At 43.2% G+C, this 15141-nt stretch overlaps 2 protein-coding genes across 2 annotated transcripts; both read right to left on the bottom strand.

The window, feature by feature from the left end:
* Positions 1-5528: 5528 nt before the first annotated feature.
* Positions 5529-9831, bottom strand: LOC113121556 (ribonuclease inhibitor-like). The gene is made up of 4 exons (XM_026292172.2): positions 9693-9831; positions 8304-8477; positions 5976-6025; positions 5529-5862 (listed from the first exon to the last, which is right to left on the bottom strand). Coding segments are annotated over exons 1-4 (282 nt in total). The 5' UTR covers positions 9749-9831; the 3' UTR covers positions 5529-5860.
* A 1338-nt stretch (positions 9832-11169) lies between these two features.
* On the bottom strand, positions 11170-15141 carry LOC113121983 (protein NLRC3-like). The gene is made up of 5 exons (XM_026292871.1): positions 15088-15141; positions 14378-14639; positions 13941-14009; positions 12214-13782; positions 11170-11225 (listed from the first exon to the last, which is right to left on the bottom strand). The coding sequence occupies exons 2-5, from the start codon at positions 14628-14630 to the stop codon at positions 11170-11172; spliced, it is 1947 nt and encodes a 648-aa protein (XP_026148656.1). The 5' UTR covers positions 14631-14639; positions 15088-15141.

The following is a 15141-nucleotide window of genomic DNA, read 5'->3' as shown; positions in this document are numbered from 1 at the left end:
TGGGCAGCCAACACTGCGGCGCCCGGGGAGCAGCTGGGGGTCCGGTGCCTTGCTGAAGGGTCTCACCTCAGTCATGGTATTGGGGGTGGACAGGGCCAGTCCAATGGGCCAGCTGGCTATTCATGCTGCCCACCAACAATTCCTACCGGACCTGAGACTCGAACCCGTGACTGGCAGGTTACAAGTCTGACTCCCTATCTTCACAATCACATCTGGATTTGTTTCCCATCTAAGCCTCTAAATGTCCAGGCCAATGACCTGTGTCCCACTCTGATGGATCACATGAAACAGGAAGCTTCAGTCATTTTGGAGCTTTTCATTCCAATTAGCAGGAGATCCTTAAACTGAACAACAGAAATGAGTCCAACAATAAACATGCAACACAATATCAGTGGGCAACACTGATGCAAAGAAATCCACACCAGACTGTGGAAACCAGCTGTCTAAGACTCAGCACAGACCAGTCCAGGTCACAGACTGGGCTATAACTAGTACACAGTACTGGTGGTCCAGATACACTACAGACAACACACTGGTATGAAACAGACTGAACTTCCTAAGGCACCAAATCAGCATTTCTGCTGAACTGGCTCCACTGACCTAAAACAGACCCTATATAGAACTAAATCCAGAGTCCGGGCTCCATGAAACACTGACTGACCATCTGCTCTCTACCTGCCAACATACTGGTCCTCACAGTCCAAATAAATGCACTTGGAAATCAGTGGGAAAAGATGCTGCAGAACTTGCCTGATAATTGGACATAGTATCAATTAATTGTGGACAATTCTGGGCTAAGAACACGGTGCTACCAGAAAACAGCAGAACCTGTAGCTGACACCATAACAGCACATTTGATGAGCTTCCTCCATTTGAACCAAAAGTCCAGTTTCATCCAGAGCAGAGAAAAGTTCTCTACCAGCCAACTAACCAAAACAGCACAGCCCCAGACTGACAGAGACCTCAAATGACTGCAGACAACATAGCAGTGGCCCTTTAGTCCTCTGGCTGCAGTCACTGTGACTCTTTTCCTAATGCTTCTGCAGGTCTTTGTAGTCTTTTGGACTCTTTTCCAGACCAGTTGTGTGGATCTGAACCTATTTGGAGTCTCTGTGGTCACCGTGGCCAGCTCTTTGTCTACTGGTTGTTGTGGGTTTGTGGCTCTGTGTAGTGTTTGTGGGACTGTATGGAGGACTGTGGACAGTAGAGGCAGCAGGAGACCAGACTCATTCTTTCCACACACATGGGTAAGGCACATATGTTATTCCATTTAGTATATATTATTACATTACATATGTGGCCTGAGAGAAAGAAACAACACAATTTGGACACTATTAATCACCAATTCCAACTAGAGTTAACAATAGAACAAAAGGACTAGACAAAGCCCCCCAGGAATCCCACCTGCGGAATCTAACTGGAGAAGGAAAATATAAAGACCCAGATAAGCTTTACAAAATGGGACTGTAGACCATGTTGCAGTTCACGGTATCCATTAAGAAACCACTAAAACAGAACCATTAAAGTACTTTATTGATAACAAACTAAGAAAAAGTATAAACCACAATAAGACCCCTTCCCCAACACACCCACACCCTCTCACCGAAATCAATCCCAGGAGCCAAGGCTCGGCCGTGGGGGAATAAGGACCAGAGGGGGGCTGTACGAAAAGACAGAAAAATGGCCCAAACACAGCAAAATCAATAAATCAATCAATTGTGCACCACAAACCAAGAAGGGGGGACCACCACCATGGACATCCACCACCACGACACCAGGGCATTGGCTCCTGTCACAAACAAATAAAAATGACTAGGACAAATAAAATAACCAAAAAAAAAAAAAAAAAAGATATTATTCCCATCAGGACATGAATGCACATGAAGGAATAAACAATAGGAAACAATCCAATATTTCCCACCAGAACAGTCAGGTCAGCTGAAAACATATTCAAAACAAAGTGCATTCCCAAAAGTCTTCTTTGGTTGTTGACCTTTTTAAGGCCCATTTGTTTGGTTGATTTTGTTTTCGTTTGCTTTTCAATTCATTCAATTTCTCATCCAGAGATTTTTCTACTTCCACCATTTCTGCTTTCTTTTCCTTTGCTCCCTTCTTCAAGCTGTTAGATTTGACAATTAGAGTTAGCTTGGCTGTTTTCTCTGCCTGGAGAGCCAATTTGTCAGCAGAGGTCTCAAGTGCATCTATGTCGTCTTTCAGTCTTTTCTTCTTCCTTTTAACTTCCTCAATTTCATCCAGCACATATTTTCTCTTAGTGTTTTTTCCCACATCATCTCTCTTTCTTCTCATATCCTCAAGATGTGTAATGCATCTCTGTCGGGCACCACCACCTGACATCAATAGCTGTTTGTCAGTTGGGACATTCTCGGTGCCACCCACAGCCCTGAGGTCCAAAATGCACCTCTGTGCCACGTACCGATCTTCTGAAAGGTTCTGATCCTCAACTTGACAGCCGATTGAAAATCCACACTACAGAGGCTTGGCCATGTTAGAGGAGGAGGAGTTGGTGGCCGAGTCTCCATAGCTTTTCATATGGTTTCTGTGTGGACTTCCTGTCATGCCAAAAATGTGTCAACCCTGTCTGCGTATGGATCCAAGTGGGACAACTGTGAACTCTGAAGCAGCACAATCTCATCTATGAATTGATTGTAGAGTCGAGATAAGTCGTCACAGTATTCTTCATTTACACGGTGGACATGCACAAGGTTTGTCAAAGCCTTCCTGAACTTAAATATTCTGACACCTGCATCTTTGAAGGTCATTTTCCTTGGATCCAGGAAGGAAAGGTGAGAGACAAGAGGAGATTTGAGGGGGGACTTCTCTATCAACTTCTAGACAGTTAAAACCAAGAACTTCTACCTGCTCCTGTGAGGCCTGGGCCCAACAAGGACAAAGACACAAAATAGTTTCAAGTTAATATTGAAAAACAAACATAGTGATGCTCATTTCTGATGATCTCAGTTTCTGTTTAGAGTTAAATGCTGAAATTGAATGAAAACAATCTCCATATATATTGTATTTGTAAAGTGGTTTCCACAGGACATGTCTACTAGTAATATGCACTGCAGGACTATGGGAAACTAAATAGTTTGGGTCAAATTGAATTGATTCAATGAAGTTTGGATTCAAACCCAAAAATACCTGCTGGGGATTGTTTTCCAGAATCTTCTCCATCAGGCTGTTAAAGATGTTGCTGCTCATGGTCTCATAATGAAAAGGCAGAGATCTCAAACGCAGGTCAAGTGTAGTGCTCATATGAAGAAAGTGCACAGGTATTGAGTCAGATTCTGGGTTTGTTTTCATGAAGTCAGAAGCTGGAACAGCCTGGAACATCCTGAATCAGCTTGTGTGGAGGTGGTCGGAGCATCTCCTGTTGGTCCTTAAGTTCTGCTGCAGCAGTAGTGCTGACCACCTTTGGCAACATCTGGTTAAGGCCCATTCCCTTGTGTGGTGCCAGATTAACTGTGTGAGCAGAACATCCAATATTTGCTGAGAATCCGGCTGCTTCAACTGCATCAACAATATTTGGAGCGTCATGTGTTGTCACAGGAATAGTGGATTTTCCATCTGCTGCAGCTCCCTGTAGTATTTCCCACAGATCACTTGTGTGGCTTTCATAGACAGCGCGTGTCTGCAGAACAGGATGTGCAATGACCCAGTTGTCCGTAATGTGGTGCACTGTGATCCTAATGAAGGACTGAGCTGCACAGGAGGTCCACCCATCCCTAGTTAAAGCAATGAACTTCACATCGCTCAGCTCCTCCACCAGTTTGGCTTTTACTTCGCACATTAAAAGTGTTTCCTTTTGGATGAGGAAGTTTTGGGAAACGGCTTCGACAGATGGTCTGTGCTTTGTCTCCGACACACAGTCCATTGGTGGACTCCACTGGAAAACCAGAATGTTCCCACTCAGGAGACTTAAATATGTCCAGGGGTCCTGCGATCTCAACACTACAACAATGGGCAGAAGGGGGCGTGAGAGGACCGCGATACGTATTGTGGCTGGTGTTTGTGATATTGTTCCACCCTGAGATATTACTATTGTACAATTACTAGGGTTTTTGACAACACAAAAATATCTGGATTTGGCAGAAACAGTGAGATGACAGACAGACATCACTCCTTTTGTCAGACATGGATATGGAACAAAATAAAGGGAAGTGATCAGACATTTGATTCTTGGAGAAATGATTTAATCCCAACATTAGCTCCCTTAAAAAAATCTTGTAATGCTATAATAATCCAAACAGTCCTGAGCTGGATGAAGCTTTAATCTGTGCAAACCAAACTATCACTTTAATGGAATGATTTCTTTCTTTTTGCATTCACTAACAAACAGATTTTCTCATTAGCTAGCTCCACACTGGAGAGCTGCTTAAAGTTGGAATTCCAACTCAAAGTGACACTGACACTTTTTTTTCAGATTTAATACTGTAAAGCTGCTTTAAATCAGTGGTTCTCCAACTTTTTAGACCAAGTTCCACCATAATGACCAACATTAAAATACAGTAGCGTAGTGGGCCTAACTATTCAGCTACAGCTCTGCACAGTTAAAAAACCAGGCAGTTTTCTTCCTAATAAGAAGATTTCTTGTTGTCAGCCACTTTAACATTGGAAATACACAGTTTGAACATTAGAACTGCACTGTGCTTACACACAGCTGAATAAAAAAGGGAAAGAATGATTCCATTCAAATGACTTGGACCTAAAAGTTCATTAAAAACTGTCCTGTACTTCAATGGACAAAAATACTCAAAGATTCAATGACAATGTGTTATTTTAACAGGAATTGATATTTAAATTAGTGATTCCTCTGTGTACCACTAGAGGGAGCCTGAGTACCACTACTGGAACCCAGACCACACTTTGAGAACCGCTTCTTTAAATCAATGTGTTGTATAAGGCACCATATAAATGAATGTGATGTGAGTGGAGTGTCGATTGCAGAGCTGGTGCAAATGTCTCCACATCAACTCAACAGCCTTCGGGACTCACATTTCAATAAGAACTAAAAACAGCTGGCAGCCAACATTCAATCAACATTTCTATGGACTGACCTGCTTCCGATTCCCCAAGTGCCGTCTTGTGTGTAGATCCAGCTGCTTCTCCCTCCACTTTGACAGGTTTACAACAGGCTCTGGACCTGGACAAGTGATGGTCCTTTGGATCTCTGGCCAGACTTTCTTTCTAATCTTCTTTGCTGAGCCAAATATCTGGAAACTTGCATTTTCCAGGCATCACGTTTCAGCGGTGTAGTGAATTTAAATATATACATGTATTGAACATGAAGGTTCATTATGTCTAGTTTATGAATCATGAAGATCATAAACCATCTTAATAATTTGGGGCACCAGATCCTTTTTTGGTGTATCAACCAGTCAGTTAATGAGTAATACATGAAATCAGTCTACAATCTGAGGGAGAGTTCTCCTGATCCAGTGACGTATTTACTGTGTGAAATAACATCAATGATACCAGTCAGTTGTCTTTGGAAGATTTATTCAGCTATTTCCAATATTTCCACAGGAGGAAACAGAGGGAGAACTGATCAGAGACATGAGCTGAATTAAAGAATCAAACATTAGAACAGTCTAACAGCAGCTTGTTTGCAGTGGTGGAAAAGAATCTTAGAATCCATCTGGTTTGTCCTTCATTGTGCAGAACACCATGTGATTGGTGATCTGTCTGGAACTCTGTCCATTTCTGTTCTCTTCGGGGTGTTCAGTTCCCAGATTCAAGTGATTCTCCACAGATTTGGAATTTCAAGACCTGTTGAGACTTGGAAGGATCTGCAGGAACCTCAAATCAAACACAGCCTGTAGTACTTTGGGCGCAGGTGTTTTCCTGAGCCAAGACAAAAACACAATTTAGAAAGATTTGACAATGAAATGAGCAAAAACACTTTGTAAAATCAGACTTTAAAAATTAGATGAAGACAATGTTTCAATGTTACTCACAGGATTTGTCTTTGGAAGACTGAGTCACTGTTCCCCCATCAAAGCCAAACCTGTTGGAACAAACCTCAGTTAGAAGGTGAGTAAATAAATAATCAGATTCTCTTTTCCTCCTTTTTATTTCCTCCTTCTCTCAGCAGGCGTCCACATACAAGGAGTCATCAAACTTTGTTGATTGGCTACTGATAAATTCTCATGTGAGACATTAAACTGATCCTTCTTCAGTGCAAGTTAGCTATAGATGACTATATTGATCAACCCAGTTTCCATGGTGACGGACCAGGCCAAAGTGAACCAGTGTTTGTTGGATTGAAATGCAGGAATTAAGCTCAACCTCAGCTGCCTGACATTGATCTGGATAAAAGACTGTTTTTGTGTTCCTGACTCACTGACTTCAACAGCAACAGTCGTCTTCACATCAACTCAAACACATGATCACAACAAGCTTCTGGCTGATCTGATTGGCTGACTGTTGTCTCTCTCTCTGTCTTTGTCCAATCCTGAAGCCTGTCCCTGTTCTCCTGTCATAGCTTCACTGAGAAGGTTGGAGCTTTACAGGAAATCCTGGATCTTTGCTTTGATACTGACTGGGTTTAGTCCAATCCTGCTGAAAGCACCATGGACTGACTCCAGCCCTCTACTGACCACAGAGTCTGCAGGCTACAGTCTGGACTCTGGACAAGATCATGTAGCTGCTGCACATCTGGATCCTGCAGGTTGTTCCAGCTCAGGTCCAGGTGTCTCAGATGGGAGGGGTTGGACTTCAGAGCTGAGACCAGACAAACACAGCTGGTCTCTGACAACCTGCAGTTCCACAACCTGAATAAAGAAGCAAAGATGTGAGGTTAGAAACCAAAGTTCCTCTTGAAAGTGTTGAATGTTTCAGAATGTGTTCAGAGCTGAAGAAGGTTTAGAAAGTAGAAGTTTAGAAAGTGGAAACTCCAAACACCTAAAGCCAACAGGATGCAGGTTCAAAGCAGTCCCATCCAAAAAGGGACAAAGAGCTGTCATTAATATGAATGCCAACATGCTGCTGCTTCAATAAAGACGGAGTGACTTCAGCTCTGAAACTCTGCCAGCTCCACCTGTGGCTCCATCTATACAAACTCATGTTGTGCAGCCACATTTCTCTGAGAGGAAAAACAGCCTTTCCCATGAAGATCCTCAGTGTGGATCAGTCTAATATCAGCCTCATGTCTGCAGTTTAGTGTCAGCACAACTTTCACATCACATTCATCTCAGCACACAACCTAAACAGGGGGTCTGACCTCAGAGTCTCCAGTTTGAAGTCTGGACTCTGCAGTCCACCACACAGCTGCTGCACTCCTGGATCATAGAGGTCATTCAGACTCAGGTCCAGGTGTCTCAGATGGGAGGGGTTGGACTTCAGAGCTGAGACCAGATAACCACAGCTGGTCATGGACAAACTGCAGCCCTCCAACCTGAATAAAGAAGCAAAGACCAACTTCCTGTTTTCTTATTCATATGGAGTTAAACTTTCCAACATCTGGTCATGTTGGGTGGGATTGGTTCATTTGACACAGTGGTGCTTGGCCTTTTAGCCTTGCTAGTCTTGGCCCATGAGGCAGCAACAGTAGCAAGGCAGGTTTTGACGCCACGCAGCATCTTCTTTCTTTAAAGCCAAAATATTTCCACACAACTGACACACTGTTCCTCTTTGGCACTAAAGTTTCCATAGAGTCGGGTTCTGTGGAGCCCGAGGCCACTGGACAACAGATCAAGGTCCAATAGAAACATGTATCAAGGTAATGCTTTGTCTGTCAACTGATCTACTATTTCTTACATGTTGGGACCAGAGGGTCCTCACAGGACTTTGTCCATTTCAACTGACTGAATGAAGGATTATTAGGCTGCACTAACTGGGACTCCCAACAGGTGAGTCCAAGGTGAACCACCTGCTCCAAATCCAATGGCAACATCAAAAAAGCTGCCAATAATTCTCCAGGAAATCAATGGAAGTCAATGAATTGTCCTCTGAAGTGATGGAAACACACCTGTCTGTGTGTGTTCTCAACCATCAATATCAATGATCAAAGAAATATTTCTACTGCATCAAAGAAACTGGATCCATTTCCAACAAATATTAGTTCAAAGGATTTTCTGCTGACACGTGACTCTTTAGACACAATGAGACCAACTTTCTGTGAGACTCAGTCATTTGGGACTAAAGACTGAATTTAGCCTCAGAAAAATCCAAAAACAGGAAAAGAAAATCAACTTCAATAGAAGTTATGTCTGTGCAAACACTGAGTTCAAACAATAATTCAACACTAAAGACCTACAATAGGAACAAACAGTCAGTGGACTGACCTCAGAGTCTCCAGTCTACAGTCTGGACTCTGCAGTCCACCACACAGCTGCTGCATTCCTGGATCCTGCAGCTTGTTCTGACTCAGGTCCAGGTGTCTCAGATGGGAGGGGTTGGACTTCAGAGCTAAGACCAGATAACCACAGCTGGTCTCTGACAACCTGCAATTCTCCAACCTGAATAAAGAAAGAAAGACCAACTTCCTGTTTTCTTATTGAACAAACATGAACAATGAATAGAACAACACAATATTATAAATACAACACAAGTGTCAATAGAAACTGGTCCATCCAGGCTGTTATGATGAAATTAGCTGAGGTGTGAATTGATGTCACATTAACATGAAGAAGAAAGTGCAGAAAGATGAAAAATCTCTGATTTTAATTCAAAGTCATTGTGAGAAACAGGAATTTCCATGTGATGTTTTCAATTCGATTCATATGGAGTTAAACTTTCCAACATTTGGTCATGTTGGGTGGGATTGGTTCATTTGACACAGTGGTGCTCGACCTTTTAGCCTTGCTAGTCTTGGCCCATGAGGCAGCAACAGTAGCAAGGCAGGTTTTGACGCCACGCAGCATCTTCTTTCTTTAAAGCCAAATATTTCCACACAACTGACACACTGTTCCTCTTTGGCACTAAAGTTTCCATAGAGTCGGGTTCTGTGGAGCCTGAGGCCACTGGACAACAGATCAAGGTCCAATAGCAACATGGATCAAGGTAATGCTTTGTCTGTCAACTGATCTACTATTTCTTACATGTTGGGACCAGAGGGTCCTCACAGGACTTTGTCCATTTCAACTGACTGAATGAAGGATTATTAGGCTGCACTAACTGGGACTCCGAACAGGTTAGTCCAAGGTGAACCACCTGCTCCAAATCCAATGGCAACATCTAAAAAGGGGCCAATAATCTAGTCCAGGACCGTTTTGGATTTCTGTGTGGAAGAAGCTGCCTGGATGTTGAGGTTCAGGATGTGCTTAGGGTTCACCAAGTAGTGCTTCTGGTTTGGCTTTGTCTCCAGGAAATCAATGGAAGTCAATGGAATGTCCTCTGAAGTGATGGAAACACACCTGTCTGTGTGTGTCCTCAACCATCAATATCAAAGATCAAAGAGATATTTCTACTGCATCAAAGAAACTGGATCCATTTCCAACAAATATTAGTTCAGAGGATTTTCTGCTGACACGTGTGACTCTTTAGACACAATGAGACCAACTTTCTGTGAGACTCAGTCATTTGGGACTAAAGACTGAATTTAGCCTCAGAAAAATCCAAAGACAGGAAAAGAAAATCAACTTCAATAGAAGTTATGTCTGTGCAAACAATAAGTTCAAACAATAATTCAACACTAAAGATCCACAATAGTAACAAACAGTTACTGAACTGACCCCAGAGTCTCCAGCCTACAGTCTGGACTCTGCAGTCCACCACACAGCTGCTGCATTCCTGGATCCTGCAGGTTGTTCAGACTCAGATCCAGGTGTCTCAGATGGGAGGGGTTGGACTTCAGAGCTGAGACCAGATAACCACAGCCGGTCTCTGACAACCTGCAGTTCTCCAACCTGAATAAAGAAGCAAAGAAGGAGATCCAATGTGACACTGATGTTGATGACAATGAGGATGGTGATGATGATGATGACAATTCTTCTTCTTTTCATTAGAATAATGAGATGAGATCAACTTGATTAATCCCTGAAGGGAAATGTAGAATGATACAATGCATTGAATTGTTCCTCCTTATTCTATCTGAGCCAAGGAAGCTCCCCCAGGCTCTCCTGTCTCCTGTCTCTTCCCTCTCTGCATCTTCTTCTCTGGCTTTATTGGCTGCAGCCTCAGCACAGCACAGAGGTAAAGCAGCAGCAGCAGCAGCAGCAGCTCAGACACTAAACACAGCTCAACCACCATGATTTCATCTGTGTGTCTCTGTGCTCCACATGTGCTTTCATTTCTATGGGATCAACTTTATAGAGACACTGTGGATTTGTTCTTCACAATGAGATTTGGATTAGGGAACAAACTGGGTGAACAGTGGCTTCAGTTCAGGAACAAAAGCTACTCAAAGCTTCTTCACACAGCATCAGGATTTGAGGCCTTGGCAATGACAACAGGCTGAGAACTGCTTTCTAATGGCCCAGATAGAAATGCAGAGAAAATCCAACATTATCGTCAGCAAACTGATGCTTATTGTGTGGTTTTTGGGACAAAGCAAGACCCAATGTCCACTACAGGGACTTGTTCTTCCCCAAAAAGAAAGAGGACTTTGTTTCTCACGTCCCAAAGTCTTCACTTCTATTCCAAAATGGAAATATTCCAACCCTTTTCCTTCTGGCTCTCAGGAGGATGTCAGATATTAGTCTGGTCCAATATTGACATATTGTTGGGATGAAAACTTGGACAAACACTGGACAGTTTCAGTTGAAACAGTTTCAGCTTTGGACTGTTTCCACAGTTTGTTTAGAAACACAAAGGATTCAGAACAACTTCCTGACAGATGACATTTTTGGGACACTGTTCTTCAAAGCTTCTATAGAAAGAAACACATCATTATTAATATGACTATTCAATATGAGTGAACACACATTATTGAAGACAGCTCAGTGAAATGAAGTGAAACTGAAGGAATCATTCTTAGTCTGCTGAGAATAGAAGAACAATGAAAACACTGAATGGAACAACCAACATTCACAGGAGCTTTAGTTGTGGATTCAACACCTAAGATCTACAATAGTAACAGTCAGTCAACTGACCTCAGAGTCTCCAGTCTACAGTGTGGACTCTGCAGTCCACCACACAGCTGCTGCACTCCTGGATCCTGCAGGTTGTTGTAGCTCAGATCCAGTTCTGTCAGATGGGAGGGGTTGGACTTCAGAGCTGAGGCCACGACTTCACAGTCAGTCTCTGAGAGTTCACAGCCATAAAGTCTGTGAGGACACATATATTAGAAAAGCTGTTATTATGACAGAGAAAATATATTGAGTTGAATCACTTGATGTCAAACAGGGACATGTCCTGTTGTGTCTTCACATCAGTGGTTCAGCTGATCTTCTCTCAGTGGGTTGGACATGAAATAAGAATTCTTCTCACTCTCTGTCACACTGCACACGCTTCATCTTTGTTCTGCTTTCATCTTGGACAGGAAGCAGAGAAAACTCAGTTCCTTTGGAACTTCCACAACAGGCCTGTCCCTGTTTATTCCAATGTTGGACATTTGTTCACATGTGGTTAAAAAACATCAGTGTGTGAAGAGAAACAGAAGAAAAATGCGTCCCATGGAAAAACCATTTTAATTTCAGTTTAATGTCACTATAGATTTTTGCCATTTGCAACAAGTCAACTTCAAATATTTCATGTATATTTTAACAGTAGTGTAGTATTTTGGGCAACAAAAGTACCCAATAATACGTGAAAAAAAAGTTTTTCATGTACTAAAGCAGATTTATAGTGCAGCTTCCAGCAACTTCACTGGTTTCATTTTAACACAACTTCAAGTATTTCAAAGTATTTCAAAAGTATACTCAATATACTTTTAGAAAATATACAAAAATTGATTTCTTTCACTTGGGCACATCTGGACTTACTTAGCCTTTCCGCAGTTCCTCACAGCTGGAATCAGTCTCAGTCGTCCCAGGATTGATGTGTTGTACTGGTTCAGGTCCAACTCATCTAGAACCTCCTCTGACATCTGCAGCATGTAGGCCAGAGCTGAGCACTGGATCTCAGACAGACTCTTCTCTGATCTGTTCCCTGACTTCAGGAACTCTTGGATCTCCTGATGGACTGAGCGGTCGTTCAGCTCCATCAGACAGTGGAAGATGTTGATGCTTCTGTCAGGAGAGATATCATGTCTGTTCATTTCCTTCAGGTTGTTGATGGCTCTCTGGATGGTTCCTGGACTGGTCTTTGTCTGACCCAGCAGGCCTCCTAAGACTCTCTGGTTGGTCTCCAGACAGAGGCCATGAAGGAAGCGGACAAACAGGTCCAGGTGGCCACTTTTACTTTGCAGGGATTTCTCCATGGCTCCCAACAGGAAGTGATCCAAAGGTAGATTTCCAAAATGCTTAACAATCTTCTCAAGAAAAGACTTTGAACTGCATTGTTGATTACATTCCCCCAGGAACTTCTTCAGTACCTGTGTTTTCCTGTCTTTGTAACAGTAGACCATGTAGACTGCAGCCAGAAACTCCTGAACACTCAGATGAACAAAGCTGAACATCCTGTCTTTATTCTTCCTCCCCCTCTCCTCTTTAAAGATCTCTGTGAACACTCCTGAGTACACTGAGGCTTCACTGACATCAATGCCGCTCTCTTTTAAATCTTTCTCATAAAAGACCAGGTTTCCTTCTTCCAGCTGCTGAAAAGCCAGTTTTGCTAATGACTTAATGTCCTGAAAACACTTTTCTGAGCCTTCTGGACCGTATTTCTCTTTCCTCTGTTTGACCTGAAACCACAGGAGCTCTGCGTACATCTCAGTCAGGGTCTTGGGCAGCTCTTCCACCTCTCTGGTTTCCAACAGATCCTCCAGAACTGTAGCAGTGATCCAGCAGAAGACCGGGATGTGACACATGATGTGGAGGCTTCGTGAGCTCTTGATGTGGGAAATGACTTTATTGGACCGCTCCTCATCTGTGAACCTCTTCCTGAAGTACTCCTCCTTCTGTTGGTCTGTGAACCCTCTGACCTCTGTCACTATGTCCACAAAATCTGGGTGGACCTGATTGGCTGCTGCAGGTCTGGTGGTTATCCAGAGGCGAGCGGAGGGAAGCAGTTTCCCCCTAATGAGGCTTGTCAGCAGCTCGTCCACTGAGGTGGACTCTGTCACTTCAAATTTAAGTCTCTGAGTTTTATTGGTACTACAGTCCAGCTGGTGGCGACTCTCATCCAGTCCATCCAAAATAAACAGGAGCTTGAATTCACTCTTGTCATAGTTGGTGTTTCCTGATGACTGCAGCTTTTGAAAGATGAAATTCAGAGCCTCCTCCTTGATCCCAACAGTTTCCTTAATACATTCATGCAGGAGCTCTGCCAGACTGAACTGGTCTCCCTTCAGTGGATTCAGGTGACGTAGAGTGAGGGGGAAAAGCAGATCCACGTCCTGATTGGTTCGTCCTTCAGCCCAGTCCAACACAAACTTGTGCACAAGAAATGTTTTTCCAATTCCTGCGATCCCATTGGTCATCACTGTTTTTATGGGTCTGTATTGCTCAGGAAGAGGTTTGAACATGTCACTGGGTTTCACTGGTTTCTCTGTATCGGTTTTCTTCCCTGCCATCTCAACCTTCCTGACCTCGTGCTGTTCGCTGATGTGTATGGAGGCTCCAGCTGTGATGTACAGTTCAGTGTAGATCTCATCCAGACGCTGCTTATCCTTATTCTCTGTCCATCCTTGTGTTGCACACATGAACCTGTCTTTGAGGTTTGACTGGAGCATCTCCTGATAGTATGTGATGGACTGTGGCTCTGGTACTGGAACCTCCACAACTGAGCCAAACAGAGATGGGGAAGAACATAAAAGCATTAGTGCACATGTCTACAGCTTCTTTTTACTATGTGACTGTAATTACAGCCTTATCATGTCTGATCCATCTGTCCAGGGATGTGATCTGTGTCTTCCACTGATTCAAAACAAGCAGATTTACCTTTAGTGTGAGGAGCTGCTGAAGGGTCCTGAGGAGGGTGAGCCTCAGACGTCTGAGACCAGAGGGGTCCTGCTGAGAGACAAAGGGGGGTGTCTGATTTTTTTTCACAGTTACATTCATGTGGATTTGGTTTAGTGTAATTGTTAATGGCTACATGTTCAGACTCAGGTGGACAACACTGCATGTCTTCCTGCTCCAAATGAAACACCAGCCAAGACCAGGATTTTCTCTTAGAACAGCACCAGTGTAATGTTTTCATCACTAACGTGATATCATCTTAAATCACAGCATGAACCTTCTGAACTTTCAAGCAAATTCCAGTTCAGTGAATTTCAACAAGTCCACTGTCTGGTTGTTGGACAGGATTAAAGTCTAACTGGTAAAACCTGAATTCTGTTAAAAAATCAGCACTGTCCTTTCCTCTTTCTGTTACTGACCTTCTGGTCCTGAGCTGATGTCTGACAGACTCTGCACCAGGTCCTTCCTGGGAATCTTCTCTAACACCTTTTTGGTCACCTCCACAGCTCCATCAAGTCCATATCTCTGCTCCATCAGACTCACAGTGTCAGGTCTTCTTGCAACCTCCAGTTGGCTCCTTCTGATGCCTTCCTGCTCCAGGAACCACTTGAACTTTTTAAATTCATCTTTTCCCAGATCCTCTAGAATATCTAATATGTCCTCTGGTCCCATTGTGAGTCCCTGGTGAGATCAGAGACCAGTGTCAACAGTTAGTTGTGTTATTGTTTCTACTTTTGTTTGAGTTTTTCAACAAACTTCAAGCAGGAAACTTTAAAGTCCACAGTGACAGTATGAGCCTCCTTTTGTTGGAACCTGTTCTGACGATGAAATAACAAAAATCCAGCTGAATTCCAGATGTTTCTGGAGACAAACTCCAGCTGCCCTGAGTCCAATTTAAACTGAGTGTGAACAGATGGAATGAGACACTAAAATCAACACTGAGTTCACAAACACTTATTGTGAGAACCCAAAATAAAGACGTTCCAAACTGTGAAATATCTGAAGAAATATTTTCTTCCTGTGCTCGCTCAGTAAAGATCCACCCAGGACTCCTACTTCTACTCATTCTGAACCCCAGTCCAACACGGACTCGTCTTCAGCTCAGGTTACAGTAGGAACTGTCTCTTACTGTGGGTCTCAGGATCCAGGTTCAGGACTGAAGGTCACAGGATCAGGTCTGGAC

This window comes from Mastacembelus armatus, chromosome 20, assembly GCF_900324485.2.
Source record: "Mastacembelus armatus chromosome 20, fMasArm1.2, whole genome shotgun sequence".
Classification (NCBI taxonomy): domain Eukaryota; kingdom Metazoa; phylum Chordata; class Actinopteri; order Synbranchiformes; family Mastacembelidae; genus Mastacembelus; species Mastacembelus armatus.
Note: the sequence above shows the minus strand (reverse complement) of the source record. Positions and strands in the feature narration are given on the sequence as shown.